The sequence below is a fragment of the Catharus ustulatus genome, chromosome 2 (genome assembly GCF_009819885.2).
Source record: "Catharus ustulatus isolate bCatUst1 chromosome 2, bCatUst1.pri.v2, whole genome shotgun sequence".
NCBI classification, from domain to species: domain Eukaryota; kingdom Metazoa; phylum Chordata; class Aves; order Passeriformes; family Turdidae; genus Catharus; species Catharus ustulatus.
The window spans coordinates 45,977,051-46,002,162 of NC_046222.1; the positions used below are offsets into that span (position 1 = coordinate 45,977,051).

Sequence of the window (25,112 nt, forward strand, 5' to 3'; positions counted from 1 at the left end):
AAGGCTAGTATATATTAGATACATTAGCTATTTCACTATTTAAACTGCTGTTGTTTGGTTTTAGATTGTTTTTTTCTTTTTAAACTAGGTTGATTCAGAGTGCATATATAGAAAACTGTATTTATAAAAATAATAATAAAACTGTAGTATTGGTTTCTGCTGCATAATTTGGGTCCAGACTAAACAAAATTATAGACTATTAAATGAATTACATTCTCCCGATAGAATACATGCATATTTTTCATCAAATCACTTGCATTCACTTCCCATCAGGTTAAAAAGAAAAAGACCAGACTGGTGCCCAAAGTTTTGTTTAGGCAATGCTACTGTAGTTGAGTAGTATCAGAAAAAAAAGTTAACAAATTTTTTATGCTTTCCATCAGTCTTTGGAAAACCTTCCCCTACACCAGCCACTCACAAACCTATCATATAATTACTTTCATAAACATATTTCTCCTCATCAGTGTATGTTTTTTAGATTTAGCTAAGAAAACTAGAGATTACCATATGAACACATCTATGTAAATTATTAAACTATACCTTAGTAAGAAATACATTGCTTCAAGTTACTTTTAATTCACCCTTGAAGCTAATAACATTTAAAATGGACAAGATTTCCACATAAGGTATTGTTCAAAGGCTGAAAGCTACATACCCACATCTATGTCTAAAGTCTACATAAAATTGGTTTGAAAAGAAAATATTTATAAAATGGACACTTCCTCCTAACAAAATCTGAATTATCTGATAGGGGCTTTAACAAGGATCAACACCATGTCCTAGTCCAGCAATAATGACAAAACAAACTTCTCACAAATCAAAGAATCAATAGCTCTTGAGAAATATTAATTTACCACTTGGAGACACACTGTTTTATATATTACTATAACTAAATATTTATTATTTCTTAAAGATGCAGATTTTGGTGTAAATATTATGTCACAAGAGGCAAACAAAACAGGTGCAGTAAAAATTACTCTTAAAAAATAAATACGAAAGCACACAGTGATAGCATTTGCTTCTAAAAAATATGAAAGTAGTTCCTTAAGAGCAGATTCAGAGCCAAGTACCTGAAAAACACAGCATAAAAACTACCAGACTCTGACCTTGCTACAACTGAAACTTCCAGACAGTACTACTGAAGAGAATTAACTCATTACAGCCATGTTTAATGTAATAAATAAAATACCTAAACTTCCAAATTCAGTGTTACACAAGAGTGAAATTCTTGCTCCTTCAGGTAGCTGGATGAAACAAGCCACATTAAATGTGCAGTTGTATCTCCCAATCAGGGCAGGACCACAAAGCATTCCACAGCTGTTTTCAGTGCACATCTGGCTGCAATGGCATATCCTTTTCCTTTCAGTTTTGAAACTTCCATATCATAATTAACAAGCCTGCTTATACAGCAGAGTTATGGACCACAAGCACCTACTTGTGACAAAGGTAAAATAAAAAGTAAAGTACCAAACACTGTTCACCTTGTAACAAAGAAAGGGATTTGTAGTTTTCACCTGCTTCCTTTTTAATAAAAAGACAATAAATAAGAGAACAACAGTTTCAGCTATGCTACTTATCCTAAAAAGTCTGGGGTCCTGAATCCTCTACTCTAGTCTGTCTATGGACGATTGGGTTTAAAGCAGAAATTACAGTAATTTCACAATTATAAGCCGCACCTGATTATAAGTCGTACCTCCGGGTGTCAGCAACTATCTCAGGTTACAATACAAAGTGTGATAAAAGGTATCTATTCTACCACCATCTGTTGAGGGTGGGGACAGTGATCCTTATCTCAATGGCAGATATTCTGCTAATGGGCCATCCATTGAAACCAGGCAGGGCATTGTTCTTTATCTTTTCACAACCCATCCTTCCTCCAGCGAGTCATTTTCTGCTAATGGCCCATTGAGTCCCACTGTGTGACTGATAAAATTACTGCATCCCATTGGGAGTTGCTCCAGACAGGGGGAAGAGCCCAACATTTCTTACCAAGATAAAAACAAGAGGTTTTGGGACACTAAGGGAGCCCCTTTCTCCACTGGACTCCAGAGAAAAACCGGATTTCTCCACATCACCACTGGACCTCCGGAGGGAAACTGCACCTTCTACAGGAGCACTGCTCCAACTGAGCCACATCTGTCACTGCAGGAGGATGCAGCCACCATTTAATGGAACTGCTACCAACACCCTGCCTGACAGGGTGTCAGATTGTACTCTGACTTTGTCAGGGTTTGGAGTTTGTTTCTTTGTAGTACTGTATTTCTATTTTAATTTCCCTAGAAAAGAACTGTTATTCCTAATTCCCATATTTTTGTCTGAAAGCCCCTTGATTTCAAAATTATAATAATTTGGAGGGAGGGGATTTACATTCTCCATTTTCCTGTCTTTCTCAGCAGACACCTGTTCTCCAAACTAAAACAGCAACTTCCAGGTTCGGACCAAAATTTTAGTCAAAATGGTGCAGCTTATAATCGTGAAATTACTACTGTAAAAGCAGTATCCTCAAATCCTACTAAATTTTACAAGTGAATCAATACCCTTTAAGAAAAACCCAAAAACCTGAACAATTAAATCACTGTGAGATTTGAAGAAAAACTGCAGCAAATGATGACAGTTTTTCCCAGCCATTACCGTGTCTCCCATGAGTTCTGCTTTCACAATCCTCGCTCCCAGTCTGTTCATCTCCTCTTCACTAAGGACCCGAGGTGGCTCATCCTTTGATGATCTGTAAAACACCAGCTGCACTAAAGCCGCAGAAAAACAGTGCAGTATTCACCCGTGTAATTAAGTATAATAAGCCTACTATACTTGCACATACGCCTCTATCAGCAAAATAATTGAAAACGACGTATTATAAAAATGTATTTGCAGACAGAAGTTGCCAAGGACTCTGAAACCAAAGAGTTTGAATATAAATTTTATGAGGCTTGTTTCCTTTTACTTTTGAGATCAACTCAAATGAAAACTCTATATATTAACATCTTCCCAGCATGAAAAAACAGTCAAGAACCAGTAGCAGGTCTAAGCAGGAAAAAAACATGGGAAAGAAAAACAGAAAGAGTTATTTTAATGCACTCCAATTCTTCGTTCTGATTTTACTTCTCAGCTTCTGCAAATTCACCCATTTCTGAGTTATTCTATTTGTCGAATCCCTTGAAAATTAACTCTTGAAAATTACTTCTTTTCCCATACTTATCTGCTCACAGTACAATCTTTGCATCTGAGTATGTTATGGTTGATACAGTAGAGTTTCCAGGGAAGATTAACTGGTACCATTTTAAAAATATGAAGTCCCCCTAGAGAAGCCATAGCTGGTAATAGAGTATTGTGCCTTAATGTCAATATTAAAAAGATTTTTTATGATATTTATTAAATAAGGATTCCAAGAAATACTGTAAAGATGCACCAAGTAAGTCTGGCTCTTGTTCTCTGAACCTAGGAAAGACGAAAACCAATTAACTCTAAAAGCAAAATATCTAACACAAAAGATACATAAGAGTACAATTATGATATTGGTTCCTGCTGTTAGAGAGAGAATTCACTCATTAATTGATATGGTTAAATCCTGTAGGATTTGAAGAACAGGAAATCTTCGAAAATGGTGTCTTCTTTAAGCACCATATCTCGCCAGTCCTGAGAGAATTACCAAAGTTGCTTTTCTCCATTTTCAAGATGCCCAATCCAAACTCCCAAAACTCAGCAGAACTTACTTTAATTTCATCAGAAACAAAACATTCAAAGATTAAGTTCCCACTTTTCCTTAAGCTGTATCATTCAAAGCAAGGCAGACTACTTCAGAAAAGGAAAGGTGTTTATTAATTCATATATGCTTTTTTAAAGTGGTGTTAGTGTTCGAATAATTGTCTGAACTTTCTGAGACTTGAGACATTGTTTTGATTTGCTTTTTATCTTGTCTCAAATTAAACTCTGAAGCAGTCACATTATTAAGTGTGACTTCCAGCAAACACTAGCTGATGGACTTTTTCCTCTGGGGAGATCCCTTGGACATCCAATCAGCACTTTTAATTAACCTGTGTCATAACTGTCCAAAACACTTTGATTTATAGGCTGAAGAAACTTTCTCTGTGCTTTAGAAAAGATAAAGTTTAAAAGCCATGCTTTCAGCATGAGATGAGGAACTGAACCAGCAACACCTATTAATTCAAGCCTTCACCTCAAAGATTTACTTTGGTGACTGACAACACTACCAAAAGAGTACATGTATTACAGGTCTTGAAACTTTAGGAAGAAAAAGAAAGCAGCAGCTTATAAATTACTCTCAACAGGTATCTACTGCACATATCCAAACCTGCAATGTTCCAAAAGCCAGAATTTTCTACACAACACAATACAAAAGAAAAAAAAATACTTCTGACTGAAGAAAACAGGAAGACATGTCATTCACTATCTCAAAGCACACCAGAATCTCAGGAGTTAAGAAGTCATCTTAGAAGAACTTGGAAATAAGTTATGTCAAAAAGCAGAGGCTATATGGTTCTGCAGGCCTAAGTAATCCTCACTTTACTAATGAGTCAGCTTAGTAATTGCATTGCCTAAGAAATATGATTAAAATATCAAAGAAGATGCGCAATTGGGTTTAACAGCACCAGAACAGAAAACACATGCAAAAGAAAATAGCAGCTGAACAGTTTCTACATCTAGTTCTCTTCTGTGAGGAAAAGAATTATCTTTTCTATCGTAATAATTGAATTCTTTGAAGTTGAGCAAGTAAACCACTTCCGCACACAATCTCATTTCCCAAAATTTGCAGCTTTGTCCAGTTACAATTACCATTGCACTTAGTAAATGAGGCAGTTAAAAAAAAAAGTTACTGCTGTTTTTGTACCTGCAACTCAAAAAAGTGAATCACCATAATTTCACCAAAAAAAAAAAAAAAAAGGGACTGAAAAGAGTAATCCTTGACATGTAAACTGTTGATCAAGCCTGAGACAAAGATTGGACCCAGCCACACTTAAGCTCCATCAGGAGTTCAGAAAGCAAGGGTCTACTCAGAACCTTGTGATTCAGTGGAAGGTCCCCTTAATCCTTTTCTGTCTTTAGACTCCGTGTAAAACATTCTAAATCAATTTTAACTCAGTTTTCCTTTATATGTTTCATTCATGTAGTAAATAATAGAGTGAAACCTACCACCAAACTTAGTTAAGTCTCATTTTTATGACTTTTACAGATTTATATTAAAATTATATCATTTTTGTTAATACCTTATATGGTTCTTCCCTGAGCAACCCTAAATCACTCATTAGTTAGTGACCAGCAGCCCCTCTGGTGCTGTGCTTTGGATTTCTCTGGAGACAGTACTGGTACACACAGCAGTGTTCTGGCTGTTGCTGAACAGCGCTTACACAGCCTCAAGGCTTCCTCTGCTCTTCACTGTGCACCCCCAGCAAGCAGGCAGGAGTGAGCAGAGGCTTTGGGAGGGGTCACAGCCAGGACAGCCAAACTGGCCAAAAGGCTGTTCCATGCTACATAATGTCATGTCCAACAAAAAAAGCCTGGAGAGAACAATCTTTCCAAAGTAGCTGCTGCTCAAAAACTGGTTGGGAGTCTGCTCATAGGAGGTGGTGAGGGACTGACTGCCTTTGCATTACGTTGCTGTCCCTTTCCTTCACTCATTAAATTGCCTTTATCCAATGATGAGTTTTTCTCCCTTTTGCTCATCTAGTTTCCCTCTGCAGGAGTGAGAATGAGCAAGCAGCTGCCTGCTGGGGTAAACACACCTCACACACAAAGCAACAACCAGCTCTACACTTTCTGTCCCATCACCATCCCCATCCCACAAAGGCAGGCAGAAAGCAGCTGTGCATTGTGCAGACCTTGTACCCAAAGTCATGAACAAGACAGGACTCAATAGGTGAGCAAGTCTCATAGGCTTCACTTCAGACATACCATGGATTGATGGATTATTCTAACCAGAAATTTACAAAGTGCATCTAACTGGTAAACACCAGGCACTTCAGTTCAATAACTATTAGGGCAATATGTAGGAGAAGAAAAAGGATCATTAAATTTGAATGTCTAATGTCTCATACATCACAGGTTTAATGCTACCAGATCATTTTTTCAGACTAGCTAAAACAACTATAAAAATATACTTCTCATTTTCCAGCAAAATAGCACCTAGGAAACAATAACATAAACAATAATACAAGACATGACAAACACCTATGAATGGGACATAGAGTGTACAAACTAGTCGTGCCAGAATGTGGAACTACACGAATTTCACGATTACAAGCTGCACCTGATTATAAGCCGCACATTATAATACAGGGTGTGATAAAAGGTATCTATTCCATCACCATCTGTTGAGGGTGGGGACAGTGATCCTTATCTCAATGGCAGATATTCTGCTAATGGGTCATCCATTGAAACCAGGCAGGGCATTGTTCTTTATCTTTTCACAACCCATCCTTCCTCCAGCGAGTCATTTCCTGCTAATGGCCCATTGAGTCCCACTGTGGGACTGATAAAATTACTGCATCCCATTGGAAGTTGCTCCAGACAGGGGGAAGAGCCCAACATTTCTTACCAAGATAAAAACAGAGCTTTTGGGACACTAAGGGAGCCCCTTTCTCCACTGGACTCCAAAGGAAAACTGGATTTCTCCACATCACCACTGGACCTCCGGAGGGAAACTGCACCTTGTACAGGAGCACTGCTTCAACTGAATCACATCTGTCACTGCAGGAGGATGCAGCCACCATTTAATGGGACTGCTACCAACACCCTGCCTGACAGGGTGTCAGGTTGTACTCTGACTTTGTCAGGGCTTGGGGTTTGTTTCTTTGTAGTACTGTATTTCTATTTTAATTTCCCTAGAAAAAGAACTGTTATTCCTAATTCCCATATTTTTGCCTGAAAGCCCCTTGATTTCAAAATTATAATAATTTGGGGGGAGGGGATTTACATTCTCCATTTCAAAGAGAAGCTCCTGCCTTTCTTAGCAGACACCTGTCCTCCAAACTAAAACAGCAACTTTTCATTCTTTGTCCATATATATGCCGCACTTGATTATAAGCCGCACTTCCAGGTTCGGACCAAAATTTTAGTCAAAATGGTGCGGCTTATATCCTGAAATTACTGTGCTCCTGCCATGACTTGTACTCAAGCTCATGCTATTAAAAAAAAAACAGATTAAATGAACATCATGCAAATAATTTATGGTTTTGCTATCAATTAAAATTCAAATTTCATTGGCTTTTATCAAAGTATAGCAAGCAAAATCTGGAAAAAATAGCCAACATACAAAATAAAAAGAACTGTGTAGACTAAGATGCCTGTTTCTGGTTAGTCATGCAGTACTCATTAATGTACATTTTTTCTTTGGAAACACACTACATAAGAGGTATAAAAATACTACATGTAGGAATAATTATAAATAAAATAAGTATTTCATAACCCTGCTATAAGAAGTTTTTCTGCAAATAACTGACATAAACATATAAGAAAGAAAGAATTCCATTTGATCATATTTTATTAAATGCTTTTTTCAACCAAATTATATCATTCTTCTTATATACTCCAACCGTGAATATTTACTAATTCAGTTTTCCCAAGCAATTAAATAAAATCACGCTGACTCGAAAATACTTTTGCACATGCCTACAAAATATTGGAAAGATCTAAAAGAAAAGATTCATAGTAACAACTACACTAGTCAAATCACTGGATGAACCAGCAAGCTGCTAATATTGGAGAACAGGAGGCCTTGAGCAGAGCAACAGGTCAGTTCTCTACAACTTACTTGTCTGACCACCTCTCTTTACTACTCTCTGTTGTCTCTCACAAAACAAGTCATGGAAAATTAAAATCCTGCTGCCTATTAAGTTTGTGTTTCCTTTCCCACTCCAATTAATGCTTCCTCTCCACCACAGAAAATGCACTTTCTATTAAATACCTTCTACTATTTTTCATATGCTACTGCTTTAGCATATGAGCTCATCTCACAAGTGGCAAACCTATCCCTGATGTATTAATTATTTCTGTTTTTAGTCAGCATTTTCTAATGTTTCAAGATCATATTTTATAAATTCAATGACTGTTAAGATATTTTGCAGGTTTTTTTGCCTAAGAGGCCAATTTTACTGCAGTGTGAACTAATATTAGAAAGAAGCAGAAAATAACATTACCAATTCTCCAGTGTGCTGAGGAGACAGATCAGGTAGTGCGTGTTCACTACTTCTTAACTTATTCTTCTAGATGCCCTTAGCTGAAGGCTAAGACTCCTCAAAACTAAAGAGATCTGATACAATCAGTGTTTGTACTGTCAAAAAGGAGGCAGAGCTTTTATCATATTTTGCCTTGAAAAATACAGCAAATAAAAACCAAGATGTTCATAACATACCTAGAAAATGATGCTTTACTGTCAGATAAAATCTGTTTCTTCTCAGGGGTATCACTTGTGTGTTCCTGTCGCGACTTCTCATTTTCATCACTTGGAGTTCTTTTCCAACTTTTGCCATCAATTTGTTCCCTAGTACCTGATGATTTTTGATCAGATTTTAATTTCTCATTGTGTGTTTTGGTCCACAGTGCAGTATCCTCACTGGGTTTCTGGAAACGGCTGCTCAAAGAGCTGTGAGCTGAGTCCTCCTTGGAAGAGGACTGCTTTAACTTGGAGTCTCTAGGTGCACTGTAAGACGGTAAATCATCTTCAGAGGGTTTCAAAAATTTGTGTTTCAAGTTGCTTAGAGATGAACTCTTCTCCTGAATTCGTTTTTCACTGGAGTATTTTTCTGTGTTGGAGCTGTAGCCCCTTAATACTGAGTCCATGCTACCGCGTGCACATTCCTGGTCTGCTCTTGACACATCTCTCTTGCAGCCCTTGTCTTCCTGCGCCCACCCCTTGCCATACTTTTCTCTGGAATAGCCCCCAAATGTGTGTCTGCTTCTACCATCTTCATCTCGTGTCACCTTTTCAATATGTTGTTCTTTCATGTCTTTCTTCTCTTTTTCACTTTCTGAATAGTCAGTCTTCTTCCATCTTCCACTTCTATGATAATTTTCCTTTTTGGATGCAGCTTTTTCAGCTTCTTCTAATCGTGACTGAAATATCTCCACTGACTAAAATGAAAAACAAAAAAGTCAGACCACTTTTATGGCCAAGGTGTATTATGCAAGTATTTTAAATTTTCTATAAGATGTCATATATCAAAAACATTTAACAAGAAAAATATATTAAAGGTTGGGTAGCTTTAAACCCTTCATCACTTGAGAGAGGCTTCTGAGGCTGCTTTTTCCTTGCTTCTTTTCACATGTCTTACTTTACACATTAAGTACTTGTGCCTTTATATGAAAGTAATCTTTTCCAAGTATCTATTAGTATGAAGAAAATTTAACTGAAGATCCTTACCCCATATCTCTCAGCTACAATTTCCTCAAAATTTCGCTTCTCTCTCTCAGCTTGCTCCTTCATCCTTTGGTATGATTTTCGCAGCCAACTTAATCCAGCATCTTCTACCACTGTAACTAGAGTAGAAAACAATGAGAGGTTTTAGTTTTACATTTCAAATAATTATTCCTATTTAACCTTATTCTGTATGTGACATTAAAGCTTCACCTAAGCTTATTGTAAAAATTGAAGGAGTGCAAAATAAAAACAGAATTAATATACAAATACAATTACGTATTTATATAATATGTATTATATATTTTATTATATTAATATTTATTATATATAAGTTATATTATACTGTACAATATAAGTTAATGCTGATTATACCTCAGCAATACCACTCATTTAATTTAAACTTCTCTAGTTTATCACAAGCAATTCCAAGACAGAAGTGGCATATGAAAAGTGGACCTTCTTTATGACATTAAAGAATCTTCCTGTCCTTCCCACGTTCTGCGTCCATTCTTGGGCATACCCCTTACACACAAACAAGGGATTTCCCTTTCTCAGCAATTGAATGAGTAACCCACTGCTTCCCATGTGAGAAAACAGCAGTGGTCTTAACATTCTGAACACACACTGATAATTGTCAGCTCTTACAAATTTCTGATCTCTGTGACTCCTAAAAGTGGGCATGAGGCTAATGGCTTCTGGGACAGACTATCCACAGGGAGAAGCTCTCAAAAAGCACAGATCCCACTCTTCTCTGTTGACAGAAACTACATAACAAATGTTTCAAGACATTATGAAAAAGGTTTTTATTACTGTGTTTGCTGGAAATGTGCAGGATAACCCCAGAGTAAGAAAAAAAGTGAAAAGGCTACAGAAATACTATTTTTCACAAACTGCATCTGTAATGTACTTCATTTTGATGTGACTCAGACTTCTGTGGGTGAATACTTTAAAACTGTAATTTGTGCAATGGAATGAAAGGAACCAAATGAGTTGACAACAATTTATCTTGTCTTGGTTAAATCATGCTTTTCCTTAATTAGTTCAAAATGGAGAATTTCTGTAAGGATATTGAAGGTCAAACCACTCAAGATTAAAACCCAGTGAAGAAAAATTCTGCAAAACAACATACTATGATAGTAATCCAATATTCACTATGGAATTTTCATCCAAATTTTACTTTATTACATATATTATTAATAATATATATTATTCATAATCCTATTACAACAACATTAGGAGTAATTTGTTAGCAACAGAGAGTCCAGAAATTGGAGACAGAAATTTAAGATTATTACTAAAAGTTGCCCTTTACCTTTCTTAACTGAAGCTTCTTCATCCTTCTCTGGTGGCAAACCTGTACCACCATCTTTCCAATAGGGATTAAGTTCTCTCTCAGACAGTACGGCCTAAAACAGAAATTATTAATTTGTGCACAGCATATGGTTAGTGTCTTATAGAATACCTGATAAATTTTGTGAAACTTGTGGGTGAAGTCTGTGTTATATTGTCAATTCACTACCACCACCCCTTTCATGGTCAAAGCATCTGTTGTTCACATTGGTTTGGGTACCAGAGAAAAAGCAGACACTGGTGCAGAAAACACAGGAGTATAAATCTGCATGTAGTTGGGTGGGAGAGTCTATAAAAATCATTCTTTTCTAAGATTAAGAATACATATAAATTGTCATTAACCATAGAATACATTCTGGTGATTTAAGATGTCCACATTAAATGATCCTTCAACAGCTCTGAAATAAAGTTCAGGAAAAAACATTGTGGCAAAAAAAAATTTTAAAATATTAATCCCTTGTCAAAAGACAGTAACCAAGGCACTGCATACTACACAGGAACAGTGATGCGGGTCAATCTGGTTCCCACCACAACACAGCTAACTAGCAAACCTAATGGCAGGAAAGAGCCTGCTGTGAGATGTGAGGGCAAAGAGAATGCATCATTAGATCACACTACATAGCATTTAACAAGATAAATGAACAAATGAAGGAGCCATCAACTGTATGTAAAAAGAGTCAATTCAGTGACAGCAACCCTTTCTCCAGCCAGATCCTGAGTAGCCCATGTGCTCACCAACAACTGAGACATGAAAGGCACAGCAACTGCTCTGAGTTCTTTCTTACAGAAAAAACAAGCTTCAGTACCCTACACTTTAGCACAGCAACTTAAGTACGCGTTTACCACACGAAACAGTGGTGCTCTTTTCACACACCATGGAGAAGGCCGGGCCAACAGTCTGTCATTGTTACTAACAGAACATAGTACTAACAAATGTAGTTTTTTCCTTACCTGGAAGTTAACAGGTTTTTCTTCACAAGCCTGATGTATGAAGCCTTCCATCCAAACAGACCAATTTAATTAAAATCATTATCACATCAGGCATCAGTTTTAATAACAATAAAGATGTAGATATTTGAACCAATTTATTACTTTATTCATCATACAAAATTTAGTAAAAGGCAGAAAAAAATTAAGATATTAATTCCTCCTACCTGCTCAAGTTCTTGAGCTTTCTGTCGTTCCAACACTTTTTCTTTGTGTCTTTCACCTTTGACAGCTGCTACTGACGTTGTTTTCAATGACATGAAGTTTAAATTCATCCATTCTTCTCTCTTTAAAATAAACACAAAGAATCAGTACTCATAATTCCAACAAAAACATGGCTTATGTGCCAAACCAAACCAGTGCAACTACTGACAAATGTTGCTGACAATAAACAGTATAGGTTCTACAAACACGTATGAAATACTTCAATAAAAAGCAAATATGGTTTTAAGAACCCTAATCTTCCAAATTTTTAATACTTAAACAAATTTCATGTCTCCCTCTAATATGAAATACATATTTACAATGGTATTTAAGACATTAGTAAACACACAGATTGTACAGACTGCTAACTATTAGCATAAACAAATACTGTACATCTCATTTAGCTAATTCTCATCTCATTATCTCTTACATGTCTTTCAGTGTATACAAAACCTGCAATCGGTATCTGAGCACAGTTCATACCTCAGATATCCAGGCACTAACTGCACCCTCAAATTTAACAGTTATACATCTAAATTCTGTGAACTGTTCCCACAATAACAGCTAGAAAACTGCATTTACAAAACCTAAGCCAGACCAGAGAGATTTTAAAAATCTAGAGGACTAGACTAAAGGAAATAATCATGTTAAAAGCCTAGACATATCTACTACCTTTATACAGGTAAATCCCGAAGCCTCAAAAGCAAGCAGTGACATACACATTGTAAGCAATTACTCTACAAAGGCAAGTATTTAGAGCAATTCTATAATTCTAGTACAGCAACCAAAATGACCAGATTACATTTATTTTGAAACATGTCCTTGCAGAAGAATCTTCCTATCTCCAACAGAGTTCAAGTCTGAGTTGTCAATCTGAACAGATGCCCTATGTCACTTAGTCTCTGTTACTTAAAAATTATGTTAGGCAACATGCCAGAGAATTTCAGAGGTGAAACACAACATTCCATTTCTCAGATCTCCTTCAAGAAAGAGGAGGAACTGAAAAATTATCTATCTTTAAGTGATTCAATAATATTTATGTCCACATCAGTAAGCAATGTGCATCAACAAATGTGGACATGTGCAGGACCTCTGGCAGTCATCTAGTCCAAACCCCCACTCGAGCAGGGTCACCTAGGGCCAGTTGCCAATTCACTCAATTGTAGAACAGCCACCAAAATTATGAAGAAAAAAGTAACATATATAGTCAAGACCTTTAAGATGATGTCTTCAAGAAAACCAAACTAACTTGTAAGAGCCCCAAAACCTGATAGAAGGAATTGGTGCTGGACAACATTAAGAGTAGTGCCTTGTTAAACACTAAGAACTATTAGGTAGAGAAGCCTTCCAATCAATGGAAAGTAGCATTTACACAGCTAAACAAAGACATTTGTCTATAAAATACGTTTTGCTCAACACGCTGCAAAAGAGCTCTCAAGAAACCTTAGCACGTATCACGAGCTGCATTTATCTCTGGGAGGCTGCCCACCTGCAGGGAAGGTTCTTCTGCAGCATCTGCTTCCTTGTTGACTTTCCAAGCCTCTCCTGTGTCATCTGACTGTGATACATTTGACTCAACCCATTCAACTGAAGAATCCTAAAAAGAGAGTTTAATATAAGGAATGAAAGCAATACCTTAAAATGCTACTTGATAACATGCAATACTTAGCAATTACATTAATAATCAAAATTAATGCTGATTAGCATTACTAATATAATACTGTTTAATATCTTAAAATACTGATAATAAAACCAGAATATTGATATTCCCATAAATTGTTCCATCATAATCAAAACATTTCACTTCATGAGCACATCACATGCAACCCTAGCTCATACTGGCAGTTTATTTGCAAAACTGCTAAAATTAACATAGGATAAAAACAAAACCAAATCCAACTGGGTTTATGACATAACAAAAACAAAACTTCAAAAAATCTAAATGCATTACTAAGTATGTTTCACACTTTAAAAGTTAGATCAGTTACACAGCACAATATAAAGCATTGTGCTTTATATTTATAAATGCTATTGCCTGCTATTTTTGTATCCAGTTTCCTACACTTGCACTTGTAATCAGTACACCGAGATTTTTGACTTGAACCCAATAGGACTGCATTGAACAGAGTTTCTCTGCTATTCACACGAACCTGTCTTAGGACTAAAAGACTTCGAATGCAAGTTACAGCCAGGACTCTGTTGCATCCTAGGAGCCCTGTGATCTGAAGAGTTTTGGTGATTCTCATGGAGAATGTGGGACATTTGTGCCTTTGGTTACTTCCCACACTGATAATACCAATTTATCTCTGGTATTAACCCCTGAAAAATAAGTCTCATTATAATGGATGCTCCTTCACTCCGTAAAAGTGACTCTGAAAATTAAAACTAACAGTGCCACCTGACTTGCACAAAAATGGTGGGAAGATGTTTTCCACAATGTGGCCAAAAGGCAGCACCCAGATTCCAAATGTAGTCTCCACATTGTTTTGCTAGAGTGCCCTTCCATGTGAAAGCATGCCCTTACAGAACCAAAAGTCCTTCAGACCCACGCACAACTCCCATGTTGTTGGGAGTGTCCATGGTTGAACATCTGTGGAAAAAGGCAGAGGTAATTCATGCTTAAGATCAAAGTCAAGTATTTGCTATTTTAGACACAATTTTTATCATATACCAGACTACACTACTAGAGTATCTATGAAATTTTCCTGTCTATATCAAAATGAGGATTTTGCTTTTCGTTTTCTCTCTGATGAAAAACTATAAATCCCTTAGTTCCTAATGAGTGAATTTATTATTATAAAATTCACAAGCACTCATATAACAGCCTATTTTAAACTGACTAAATACCCAGTACATTAAAACTGACAATTTTTGCTGCAATTTTTCCCAACAGAAAATTGTAAGAATGAGCCTTAATTTTACTAACCATGCATACCCACAGGGACTAAAATGGTTCAAGTTTTAAGACTGTAATTTCAATTATTTTTAAATTTCTTACTTACCGAAGAACTATCAGATAAGTCATCCTTCTTTTCAGATTTATGTTTCTTACTTTTCTTCTTTTCTTTCTTAGCCTTTTTGGAATGTTTATCCTTTTTCTTTTTTTTCTGCACAGAATATTCCTACAAGTAAATGTTTGTAAATGAGATCCAGTAAACCAAATCACCCATATACCAAAAAAAAAAAAAAACACCTATGCACCAAAGTGCACTGCAGAAAGTAAAACACACATAAATACATTTTAGTTTTACTACCCTTTCTCTCTTCTATGGGGGAGGATTGGGCTGAAGAGGTAGGGGCAGGGAGGGCATACCTCACATCCATGAACAATTTTTCTTCCCCCTTTCAGTATCATTTTCACTGGAACTAAGGCACTACATCTGAACAGATAATATCTACTGCACTGCATTTATTTTGGTCAAACCTATTTCTTCAGGGATTACTACATTATCTATGCACATCTTTCCATTGTTGAAATATCTGCACATTAAAATGATGTGATATTCACAGGCTCCATTAGGGCTTCTCCTGTGAATGACCACAAATGAGACTGCTATGAAGCCTTGAATCCTACAGATCTCTTCCCATGGCACTATCATTGTCTGATAGCACTTGCTTTTCTGCATTTGGTAGAAATTAAAGTTGGAATTGAATGACAGTTTTTCCTCTTGACAAATAAAAGAAAGCTAATATCAAAGCATTAAGAAATCAGAAATTGGGATGCATTTAAAAATCATCTTAATGTCCTCAAAGTCTTCTACTCATACAAACATTCTGTAAAGGTAACAATCCAATTCAATTATTCACAATTTCATCACCTTTTCCAGTGGTTCCACACGTTCATTCAAATCACCAGGCATCCGTGTATCTTTACCACACAGATCCTTTAGCAGCTTGCAACTCTCCTTCTTTTCAGAACTAATTTTGGCCTAAGATGAACAGAGAAGAAAAATAACCAGGAGCTCAGTAGCAATTCCTTACAGACACACCTCTGCAAGCCACACTGACACAACCACACACAATGCTGAGAACTGCATTTCAGGCTTCAGAATGTTCCTCCCTTTCTGGTTACAGAGATAAAACTAGAAATACTTTTACTACCTCTTCTGAAAAAATAACCATCATTGCAAACAGTTTTCAATTCCTAAAAAGGATTTTTATAAGCCATATCAATAAAATAATTATTTTTTCAGCCTTTGAAGTTCACTCTGTTAGGTTCAGCATAAACGTGATGTTATCCCATATATTATATGCCATATATCACCATACCCCGATCAAACAGGAAAAAAGCTATTTTATATTATTACAACCCTAATTTTGTGTTAGATAAGTCTTGCAAATTCTAATGTGCTTTTGGGTTTTTATTTATTTGAGGGGTTTATTTAAAAAAAACTAAAATCAAAACAAAAACTAAAGGTAGAGTTTGGAATTCTTATCCTTAAACACCAGCTTTTACCAGAAAGTGTTGTCAAACATAAGCCAAGAGAATACATGCAAATTTAAGAGAGACCAATATTTAAAACAAACAAATAAAAGTCTCAGGAGACTGGACAACAGTTGAGGTCTTTCCTCCTGGTCAGCTAATAGCTCTCCAGATCCAAATCTGTGCACTGCACAAGACAGCAACCTCCCTACCACATGGCAGCTTCTATTTTTTTTAATATAGCCAAGAAGGAAATCTGCAGCTTTTGTCTTGACAGAAAACAATGCTTTCAGGAAGATGACGAATAAACTGTAAGACCACAAAGAACAGAAATACATGCTAAAAAATAAGATTAAAAGAATTTTTTTAAGAGGTGCTAACTCACAAGATAGGACTGCTACTGAGGTTTTGAACATTGGCATTACCATATTGAAAATGGCACAACACAATGAATTAAAAAAAAATGCCCGTTTAAGCCTTCAGTGTCTACTTTCTTAGCAGCTCCATGTGATAAACTTTCTAATGGACATAAATGCAAGCAAAGCAAGGCAGCTACCCAGACTTCTTGATTTTAAACAAAGGAATATTGTAAAACAAACAAAAAGTAGGATAAATCAGTTGAATAAAGAGGTCAAGACTGAGACTTCCATCTCTCGAATGAAGCTGACAGTCTACAAAGGTGAATGCTACCTCTTCAAATTCAAAAAGCAGGCATAAAGAAAAATGAGTTAAGAACACATTCAGACATCTATTCCAACATCAAAATGTTTTCTAGTTTTTAAGTGAACACAGTAACAAAAGAATGAGCAGGACTATAATTCAGTGAGAGTGAAATAGTTGTTAAGTATAACATAGCATCACTAAAACCACCCAAGGACTCCAAAAAATGTAGGTGTGTTTCCTGAAACTTCTCCAGGATACAGAGAGGTAACCTAAGACATCTGGGACAGCACTCCTGAAAATTCATGCAGAAATACATCAGATTGATATATTCTCTTCTAGTCCATACAGACAATGTCTTAAAAATATGTTCATCTGACTAAAACAAAATAACTAAACATGCCACATTTTTGGATGAGTGAAGGATAACCTCAGCTTTGCAACTCACCAAATGTCTACAAGCCACAGACTCCAAACCTAAGCTTATGACTGGACAGATGAAACAGCGGAGATAATGGGAACTTGAATATAGTTCTAGATGGAAAAAAAAACCCAAAACAAACCTGATTCCAAGCTTGTTTGTTCCACAAGCAAACACAAAACAAGTTGCCATGGTGTAGACTGAAAAAAGACATGCTTTTCTGCATACTCCATTTCACTTTTGGTTAAGAAAGAACTGCAACTGGAGTCAACAGCTCCCTTCCATCCCTTTTGCAATTCTCAGGCCCATAAATCTATAAATGCCCAATAAAGGCCACTCAAGATCAGCTTGTCAACATGTCTTCATTGTAGATGCTCTCTGCCTGTCATGAAAGATTCAGCCTCTTACAATTTCCTATAATAACAAGTATATTTTAAATGACATTACTATTTTCTTCATGCTACCAACGTTACAAATAAACATTGCATAAAATGAGGTAATGTTATAAATAAGGCACAAACAGAGATTTCATAGTTTTTATTAGATCTAAAAACAGAAGAAAAATGGATCGAAACAGACTATTAAATCTAAACAGAAGAAACGAAGGCAAGTATTTAAATAATTGAGATACACCATTCTAATGAAAGAGGTGGATCATCATTTTGGATGAAGTACACAAATATTCATTTAGAACACAGACTGACTAGAAATCATCATCAGACTATAGATTGCTGTCTCCTGAATATTAAATGAAACAGGATTGGGCAAAATTAATGTGTAGTGGCAGATAGACCACCAGGCTATTAAAAAGAGAAAGACAGAAACAAAAGCATCCCATGGAAGTTTGTGTCTCCTAGACAAGCACACAAAATATAAAAGATTCTTAACAATGTATCTATGCAAGGTCAAATAAAAAGAAAGAGCAAAAAGAAAAAATAAGAACGTTGCCGAGAGATCTAAAAATATGAAAGGAATTATAATTTTGCCTAAAATATCATTTCAACACACGACTAGAAAGTTACCAGCAATACCCTCTGAATCTTTATATCTCTAAAATCTAGTGCCCTCAAATTATAATATTCAATTTTTATTGTTCGTGATGCTTTCCCCTCACACACACACAATTACTTCAAGTGGAAGTGAGGCAGAAAATAGACAATTATTGAGGCTAATTTATCAGCCTCAAAATTTACCTTTATATTCTACTTTTCTTTTCAAAATCTGCAGGGCTTACTAAAAATGCAAAAAAGAAAGAAAAACTAATTAATTCTCCTGTCAGACTTACCATTCTATCTATGAGGACCAAATCTAATAGTTTCACATCTGTCAACCCACAGGAATCCAAGCCTTTCATTCACATTAAGGTTCATTAATACTTACAATACCACAGGAATATCCAATAATTTACACTTTCCCCTTTACAAATGAGGTACACTTCAGGTCACCACAGCAATATTTTTCAATTTTTTCTCCATAAATAGTGGATGATACATTTCTGAAATGCCTCTGTTTCAAAAGTAATGCTTTAATTATGCAAATGCCTGTGCATGTACACATGAACACAGTAGGAGCAACAACCTGCAGAAGAAGGACAAGCATCATGCTACACTACACACTTCTGCAACACCTTAATAAAATCCTCATGGTGTCCTTTGCTACAAAAACAAGGTGAAGTCTAAGACTGGCAAGGCATTCTGCAAGGTCTGGTGTTAAGATGCTATAAAAACAGTAATTCTTCTACAGCATTGTCAGCAATGTTTGCCATGGTTGAAAAGAGCCAGATTTTACAGTCTTTACCACAAGTAGGTGAAAGGGGTTTAAATTTCACAGATCCATCTAAATGTGGGAGGAAACCAAGTTCAAGGAAAGTGCTTTCTGGTTTCCATCAAGCAGGTCATCAAGGCCAGCCCGCCCAGTAGCTGACAACACGATCTACTAAATGAAGAAAAAATTTTCTCTAAAGCAGCTTGTAATACACTGCAGATGCAAAACCCAAAAGCTATAAAAATTACATCATGCCACACCAGGAAGAAGCAGAAAAGATCAAAGACACTGCCAACAGCCAAGTTATAGGTCACACAATAAATGGAGCCTGTTACACAGCAGTCCCTCAAGGATGTCCAAAAGGCATGGAGGGATGTCACCTACAGCTAAAAATTCTCTCCCCAGTTGACAGAAACCCTGCCCAACACTCTTCCCTGACGTAACTCTATTTACTATTCCAGTTCTCTTGAAGGCCAGGGAAAGTTTCCCATATCATTACAAAGACCTTGCAATTTTCCACCTATAAACTCTGGTCAGCCTCTAGTTCTTTAAATGATAATCAACATGACTCAATAGTCAACTTCATCCAAAAGAAGAAAGACTCTCTATTCCTCCACAAGCAATCAGAAGAAAATCTACAGCAGATCAGATCATTACATTATGACAAAAACATTAACTAGAGAGAGCACCAGCTAAGCTGCTGTCCTAGCCACCTGCCACTGAAGGGCAGTGCTCCATTCCCACACCTCTCCCCTCTGCACTGCCCCTCTCATGTTCCCACCACCTTACCCACCCAGGTCTGTTCCTGCACTCCACTCTCAGGCAGTCACTTCCAGGACCACCACCCTGACACAAAATAAATCCCACCAAAAGAAAGTGCAGCTTCCTGCAGAACAAGCTGCCACCCTAGCAAGGTCATCAAAGCTACCAGTTTAAGCACAAGGAAAAAAGGGGAAAAGAAGTGTGGAAAAATCCTACTTTCAGCAACAGCTTTCTGTTAGGAAAGTTCAAAAAATGTAACATCTAGTCAGTCCTTCAGACACCAACATAAGGCATTCAAAATATCTACAATGAGCTTTTCTTTCTAATTTCAGGATCATCTCCCATGCTGTCATACAGACCACTCCACTATTTCAACTGTTTTGATAATTAAGTATCAGAAAGGTTGCAGAGGAATGTATTACTCTCCCAAGTTTCCATCATCCCAAAGCACAGGGACAGAGTGCCCTGGTTACAGTGCTTACCTCCAGGGAACTTGAACATAGCCTTCTTTGCAGTTCTGATGCTTTTATATCAATTTTGTGTCTGAATAATACACTAATTTTTGTGAATGCTTAGATTATTTTTCTAGTCTCAATATACCAATTATTGCTACATCCACAAATATTTCCCAAGGAGGACAGCAGTGGAAACACAAGAAAGAGCTTAGCTTCCAGCCCAACTTGACAACTTGCAACTAAGTCAGAGAGTGCCACCTGCCCCAACACCTCCTCCAGACACAGCTTTGCCAACTGGAAATGTCACTCTTGTCATTTTCACCTGCCAAAAGGCACAGAAGAAAGGTCACTGAAGTGACTATCACTTCAATCATTTAAGCTTCTTGTGATCAATAACCAAAAGTCAGATGTGATTTAAAGAGCAGGCTGCAGGAGATGTCAGCCTTCAGTCAGAAACATCTGGGAGGCAGCAGTTGCTCTGCTGGTACACGTGCAGACACAAAAGATAACTAGAAGCTATTACTGCTAGGAAACTGCTGTCACAAAGCAAGCTCCAGAGGAAGGTCTTACAGAATACAGCACTGAAGACATCTGCCTTCATCAGTGACCTTCAAAAATCACAGATCTGTTCAAACATGTTGCTGCAGAAATGCATAGAGGTAGGTGTTGTGACAAAAATCCGAAAATCTTTTGTGAAAGGGCAGTATTCACTTCTCAGTACCATTACTCTTCTAGTATCACAGATTTAAGTGCTGAAGCGCTTATTTCCTTCAGCAGATAGAGTTAGGGATATAACACTTCATGAAGGCTTTAAAAGAGAAAGAACAAACAGGAGCTGCTTAGTATTACAGCACAGAAACCACTACAACTCCTAATAGAGATAGGCTTTGCTACTAATTTCTGCCTTAAGGAGAGATTTCTATAATTTTCCACTGGCAACTGCAATGTGAAATACTGTGAATCACTCCATCACTGCATACTGATCACTGCAAAAAGCCAACTGTTAGGCTTTTAGGAGGAAATACCTGATTGTACTTCACCAGCAAAACCTGCTCATTTCCCAGCTTCTTCAGAGCTCTAATACTCAGTGATACTGTTACACACTGTTTGTTGTTTGCTTTTCTTAAAGTTTTATTTTCCAAGAAAATAAAACAAAAAATGTAAATCAAAAATTAAAGGGAGAAGTCTAATCAAAAGCATCAAACGAGATGTTTCCAAAAAAAGTTTCAAATTGATTTTTTAAAAAACATAAATAAGTTTCAGAAATATAAATAAGTAAAACTAAACACATAATTTCTTGTTTGTGCAATGAACTTGTTTTATGGAATGAATTTATTTTCATTGTTTCAATAATATATGTTACTTGATTGAGGTCTGATTTATTTACACTCAACTTCCAATCTGTCAGTAATCCTTAAAAATGAAAAGGCTGGATTTTCTGCACAAGAAATGGTCAAATCACATCATCCTCAGAGGCTGAAGAGTGACTCAAAGTCCATGGAAAAAACCTCAAGCAACAGAGGAGCAACACTAAGATACAAAAATACCATATGATACAACAGATGCAAGAATAACCCAAAATTTGAAGTCTTGATAAAAAATGTTCATGTCTGGGAAAAATACATATCTCTGCACTTACCACAACACCCATCAGATTATTTTCTTGCTGTAAACTTGTAAACCAAAACAGCAGTGCCATGAACTATCATGCTCATCAAAGTAAGGTGCTTTTTCTGAAGTTTAATAACAATTTGCATGTCAACACTTAATTATTTGATTACTGATCATTATCATAAACATTACCAGCCACTGGGTTTTATCAGTGTAGTTTGGAAGACAGACTACACAAATAAAAGAATATACTTCCAAGATTTAAGAGAGAAATCTCGATCAATGAATTGTGTGGCATTTTGGTTCATCAAAGCAAGTGCAAGTTCAATACTTCACAACAAAATGCTCCTTAAGGTGAGTTGGCTGAATATCTCATCTTTCCAGAAACAGATCTGCTAAAGTACATTATTTCTGCAAATTCCTCAGATTACCAGAAGCAAAGACTACATAGCTTTCTTATAGTCTTTCCCAAAGTAAGGGCTTCCAGGATTACAATCACCAAATAACTGTCTTGACTGTGTTAGCCATCTGTGATAAGTTCCTGTTACAGTAATTTCACGACTATAAGGCACACCCTTTTGACTAAATTTTTCCCCCGAGCCCAGAAATGCGCCTTACAGTCCAGTGCGCCTTATATAATGGACAAAGTTGTGAAATTTGCCACACCGGAAATGTGAGCCGCAATGGGGGGGGCGGTGTCGCGGGAGTGCCGAGTGCCGAGTCACGAGGTGGGGGCAGGAGCGGGCGGCCACGGCTGGCAGGAGGGAGCTGCCACCGGCCCTGGCCCAGGCAGAATAAGAAGACGGGTGGCACCACCCCAGGCGCAGGGGCGGGGGGAACGAGAAGCCAGGCAGTGCCGGCCCAGGCCCGGGCGTGGGGGGAATGAGAAGTGCAAGTCCACAACAGCCCCGAGCAGAGCCTGCCCAGCGGCGGCATCGGAGCAGTAGTCGCGCGGCCCGGGTGGCTGGGGGAAAGCACCGTGGTGGCGGTGGTGCAGCCCCTGCGGCTGCGGCACACGGCGACAAGCGGCGCAGTCGCGGGGAAGCGGGGACAAGCGGGGCAGCCGCCGCCACGGGAAAGCAGTGAGAAGTGGCGCGGTCACTGGCCAGGAGGAAGCTGGGACGCAGCGCAGTCGCGCGGTGGGAGCCAGGAGCTGTGAGCCGTGCCAGCCGGCACCGGGGGTGGGCGGGAGTGCCAGGGCCTGTTGCACAGGGAGGGCGCCTGGGGCTGCGTTTAAAGGCTACACCAATCTTTGAAAAATGTTTGCAAATTGAGCACCTGCCAGTAATTCGTTACTTTGTTGCACTCTGCATGGCTCCTCACTGCAAAAAAAAAGGTGCACCTTATCCTCCGGTGCGCCTTATCTGATCTACAAAGTTGCGAAATTTGCCAACTCCCGGGGGGTGCGCCTTATAGTCCAGTGCGCCTTATGGTCGTGAAATTACTGTAATCTATTGCTGCCTTTCTAAGAAAGGCAATCAAAACACATTGAGAAAAAGTCTTGGAGTAGTTTTCTCACAGTTCTCTTCATAGAATCATAGAATATCCTGAGTTGGAAGGTACCCAAAAGGATCATCAATGTCCAACCCCTGGCTCCGCACAGGACACCTTGAGAGCGTTGTCCAAACACTTCTTAAACTCTGCCAGCCTGGTGCAGTGACAACTTCCTTGAGCAGCCTGTTCCAGTGTCCAAACACCCTCAGGGTGAAGAAACTTTTTTTAATATCCAACCTAAACTTCTCCTGACATAGCTCAGGTCATTCCCTCAGGTCCTGTCACTGTCACCACAGAGAAGAGATCAGTGCCTGCCCCTCCTCTTCCCCTCACAAGGAAGCTGCAGACCATGATGAGGTCACCCCTCAGTCTCCTCTTCTCTACACTGAACCAGCCGAGTGACCTCAGCCAGTCCTCATATGCCTGCAACCTCCAAGCCCTTCACTGTATTTGTGGCCCTCCTTTAGATGCTCTGTAATAGTTTAATGTCTTTTTTATACGGTGGCACCCAGAACTGCCCCCAGCACTGGAGGTGAGGCTGCCCCAGTGCAGAGCAGAGCAGGACAATCCCCTCCCTCGACTGCCTGGCTGTTCCACTGCAGCAGGCAGTCCAGCCACAATCAAAGTAAAGCACAGAAAGTCAATACACTTAGGACATTAATCTGTTCTCACACAGGCAGCAAAAAGTTCATTTCAGAAAAGCAGATAGCAGAGTATTGACACGGCAACTACAACATCCTCACACTTTCACATTATAAAATTCTAAATTGACTTTTCACAGAAATAACAGAGTAGCTACAGGAGAAGTCTTTAAAATGCTGTCCTTTTACATAGCTACATTAGGTTATTGGGTCCATAAATGGGAAGAGGAAATATGAAATTAGTTTTTTTTTTTAAATTTCATTCCTAAAAATCAGTAATAAAGAAATCTCTACAGCTTCCTTTGGCCCACATGGACCTGTATAGGATAAAATGCTTTTGCTAACACATTCTAAAACTTTGGTATAGAAAAGAGGGCAAGGGGAAAACTTCCAAACCCCCAATATGCCCTCTCCTTACTTCAATTTATTGTTCTAACTGCAAGCAAAAGAAATAATTCAAGGACATTCTTAAGATGGTGAACACAGCAATTCCACAAGCAACAGCAAAGAAAACCATCTGATCATTAATGTATGTTTCAGTATTACCCAATGCACCCAAGAGAATCTTTGAAAATCAGAGAATGTGACTTAGCTTTAGGTTGTTTGGAAGTGAAAACATAACAGTGTGGAAATATAGCACAGACTCTGTACTGTGACTTTCAGTAAGAAGTTGAAAAGTCACATCAGGCAAGTTTCTCATTGGCCACACAGGGACCAAGCATCTCTAACTGTTAAACTTGTGTAGAAAACAACATCATTGTCTCCAGATCCATTCCTACACTCCACAAAAAACGGACTTTAAGAATCATAATGGGTAGTATTTCAAAAATTATACTCCATTCTGTTTTCCTACATTGGATTTCTCAGTGCTCTGACATTCTCAGAACTGAGAATCTAAGCTAGTATCCAAACCAAAAAATGTCCAGGGAAGCTGAAGCGTATACAGGCTTAAGTTCAAAGTGAGACATCT

General features: G+C 37.8%; 1 protein-coding gene across 1 annotated transcript in view; it reads right to left on the reverse strand.

Moving 5' to 3' along the window:
* Positions 1–25,112, reverse strand: part of CWF19L2 (CWF19 like cell cycle control factor 2) — a 65,218-nt gene that overhangs the window by 36,912 nt on the left and 3,194 nt on the right. Inside the window, exons 2-9 of the mRNA XM_033052912.1 lie at positions 15,730–15,840; positions 14,914–15,033; positions 13,401–13,508; positions 11,875–11,994; positions 10,683–10,776; positions 9,374–9,489; positions 8,366–9,084; positions 2,632–2,725 (exon numbers count right to left, since the gene is read on the reverse strand). Of these exons, the coding sequence (XP_032908803.1) occupies positions 2,632–2,725; positions 8,366–9,084; positions 9,374–9,489; positions 10,683–10,776; positions 11,875–11,994; positions 13,401–13,508; positions 14,914–15,033; positions 15,730–15,840 (1,482 nt within the window). The remainder of the gene's footprint in view (positions 1–2,631; positions 2,726–8,365; positions 9,085–9,373; positions 9,490–10,682; positions 10,777–11,874; positions 11,995–13,400; positions 13,509–14,913; positions 15,034–15,729; positions 15,841–25,112) is intronic.